This window comes from Apteryx rowi, unplaced genomic scaffold (assembly GCF_003343035.1).
Source record: "Apteryx rowi isolate R43461 unplaced genomic scaffold, aptRow1 scaffold_151, whole genome shotgun sequence".
Taxonomy (NCBI): domain Eukaryota; kingdom Metazoa; phylum Chordata; class Aves; order Apterygiformes; family Apterygidae; genus Apteryx; species Apteryx rowi.
In genome coordinates, this window is record NW_020447764.1 from 394,078 (window position 1) to 396,403 (window position 2,326).

The 2,326-nt window shown below is 57.4% G+C and overlaps 1 protein-coding gene across 2 annotated transcripts in view; it reads left to right on the plus strand.

The window, feature by feature from the left end:
• The first annotated feature begins 2,088 nt into the window (after positions 1-2,088).
• The window catches only part of NAMPT (nicotinamide phosphoribosyltransferase), a 32,375-nt gene continuing 32,137 nt past the window's right edge, over positions 2,089-2,326 (plus strand). The window contains exon 1 of one of the 2 annotated variants that reach the window (XM_026059010.1): positions 2,089-2,254. In XM_026059010.1, the coding sequence (XP_025914795.1) occupies positions 2,195-2,254 (60 nt within the window). In that variant the 5' untranslated portion in view covers positions 2,089-2,194. The remainder of the gene's footprint in view (positions 2,255-2,326) is intronic. The other variant, XM_026059011.1, reaches the window with a different exon arrangement.

Genomic DNA, 2,326 nt, shown 5'->3' on the forward strand with positions numbered 1-2,326 from the left:
ATTGGCATAAATCAAGCACATACAAAAGTCAACAGGGGAACACAAACATAATAAAAAAGAGACTGTAGCTCACTGTGTAATTATGGAGCTCACAGGACCGATGTCCCAAAATAAGGCCCAAAATATCTGGATCTCATTCCTGACCTCTGTGCAATTTTGTTGGATTTTTGTATTTTTATGAAAACCTGACTGGTGAAAACTCTCTTTTCTGGATCACTCTAATAAACAGTTATTAGTTCTACAACTTTGGTTTTGGATTCATATATTACCAAATGTCAATCTACATGTTATTCGCCAATGTCCTGTTTTTACTGAAAAGGTTAATTAAGTAGCTTTCTTACTGCAGCATTGATTAGTAGCATAGTCAAAATTTAATATTATTATTTTTCCATACATGTAATCAGTAGAGCAAGACAAGTACCCACCTGTCATGAGAGAGACACGATTGTGCTACAAACCACATAGTACTTTTTGGGGGGCAAGTAGCAATTTCCTATTGCCACAAAACAATTCTTCAACCAAAAGCTAAATATGATTCAAAAACATCAGGTATTTACATAGATCGCAAGACTGATTACAATAATAATGACTATAAAAGAAAAATTTTGGAAGGCAGATATGTCTTTATATGTCATTTCAGATCAACACCTACTTAAAAGAGGGCTAGGAAGTAATTTTCTATAGAAAAGTATCTTATTCTCCCACTGAAGCAACTGGTACTGAACACTAGCAGTGAAGGCAGAGACTTTGATGGTGTAGAAGACCAGCTAGTCTCTCCCACGGAGCAATTCTAGCACCTCAGTGCACAAAGCTAGAGCGAGGGAGCAATGCTCTTGAGCAGGAGTTCCTAAATTTAGCTTGGGTACCAGCAGCAGCAACTCCTGACTTTTTCAAGTACTCACATATGCTTTGTACTACCCCAAGATCTCCATCTGGTTATTGCTGCTCTTTCCCCAAGCTCTGACCCCATGCACACACACCCTTTTCTTTTCTCCTCCTTATCACGCTCTCCCAAATTCCCTGATATAAGCTTACAAATGGCATAACCCACAGCTGCTGCAATTGTCATCTCCTGGCACAGGGGCAGGTGGCTGGCACACCATGAGTGATACGTGCATCACTGTTCGGGTACTTTTTCTCTGAAACTTCTCATCTTCCCGGGGCCCATCCTGCCAGGGACACACGGTGAGGCCACACACCCTCCCTGCAGCCAGCCCTGCTGCACCGTCCTCACTCAGGGGGCTGCCTGCCCCCCGCCCGGCAGCGGGTATCTCCCCTGCCAAGGCCGCAGCAGCGCGGGCAGTACCTCCCGCTCCCCTATCGCCAGCTGCCACAGCCGGCCACAGCGCCCGCCAGGCGCGACACAGGCCTCACCTCAACCGCCTCGCACCGCGAGGGCGGGAGCGGGAAACCTCCCCTCACACCCAGCACGGGGGGGGGGGAGGGGCGGCCGGCCAGCCCTCCCTCACGGCCACCGCGCTTCGAGACCCGGCTGGCGCCGGACACGCCATGTCGGGACGCCCCCCGCCACCAGAACGGCCGGGCTCGCCCTCGCCCTCCGCGGCCCCCCCGCTCTCTTCCCGTAACCGCCACCCGCCAGCGGCGGCCGCCGGGAACCGAAACTAGCAGCCCCGCACGCATGCGCACACCGCAACCACTCCCACCCGCCCGCCGACCGCCGGAGGTGTCACCAGCTCTGCCGAGCCCTGCACCGCCCCGCCGCCGCGCTCCCGGCCAATAGAAAGAGAGCGCGCATCGTCCGCCCAGTGACGTCACCGGCCTGCCCCGCCCCTCCTGCCCTCAGCTCGGAATCTAATGGTAGAGAACGTGCAGCACGGGGCTCTTCCCCGCGCTGTCCCTACGTCATGAGCTACCCCCTCCCTTCCCAAAATCCGACCGGGCGGCGGGCCCAATCAGGATGCTCGGCGCCCTGGCCCCGCCCCACCCGCCCCGTGACCTCGCGGCCCCGCCTCCGGCGACCGAGACGTGAATCCAATCAATGGGGTAGGAAGCGGGGCGGTGGCCCCGCCCCCCGGCTGTAATCCCCGTGGCCCCGCCCCTTCTCCGTTCCCCGCCCCTCCCCCTTTCTGCTCTCCCCCCCGCCCCCTCCCCTACCGAGCGCCTGGCGGCGGCGGGAGGCGGCGCAGCCCAGTCCTGTCCGTGCGGGCGGCGGCGCCTCCTCGGGCTCGGCGACATGGAGTGCGCGGCGGCGGGGGCCGAGTTCAACATCCTCCTCGCCACTGACTCCTACAAGGTGGGCACGGCCGGAGGGCGGGGGTCACCTCTGCGCGCGCCCTGCGGGGCCGGCGCCGCCGCCGCCGCAGCG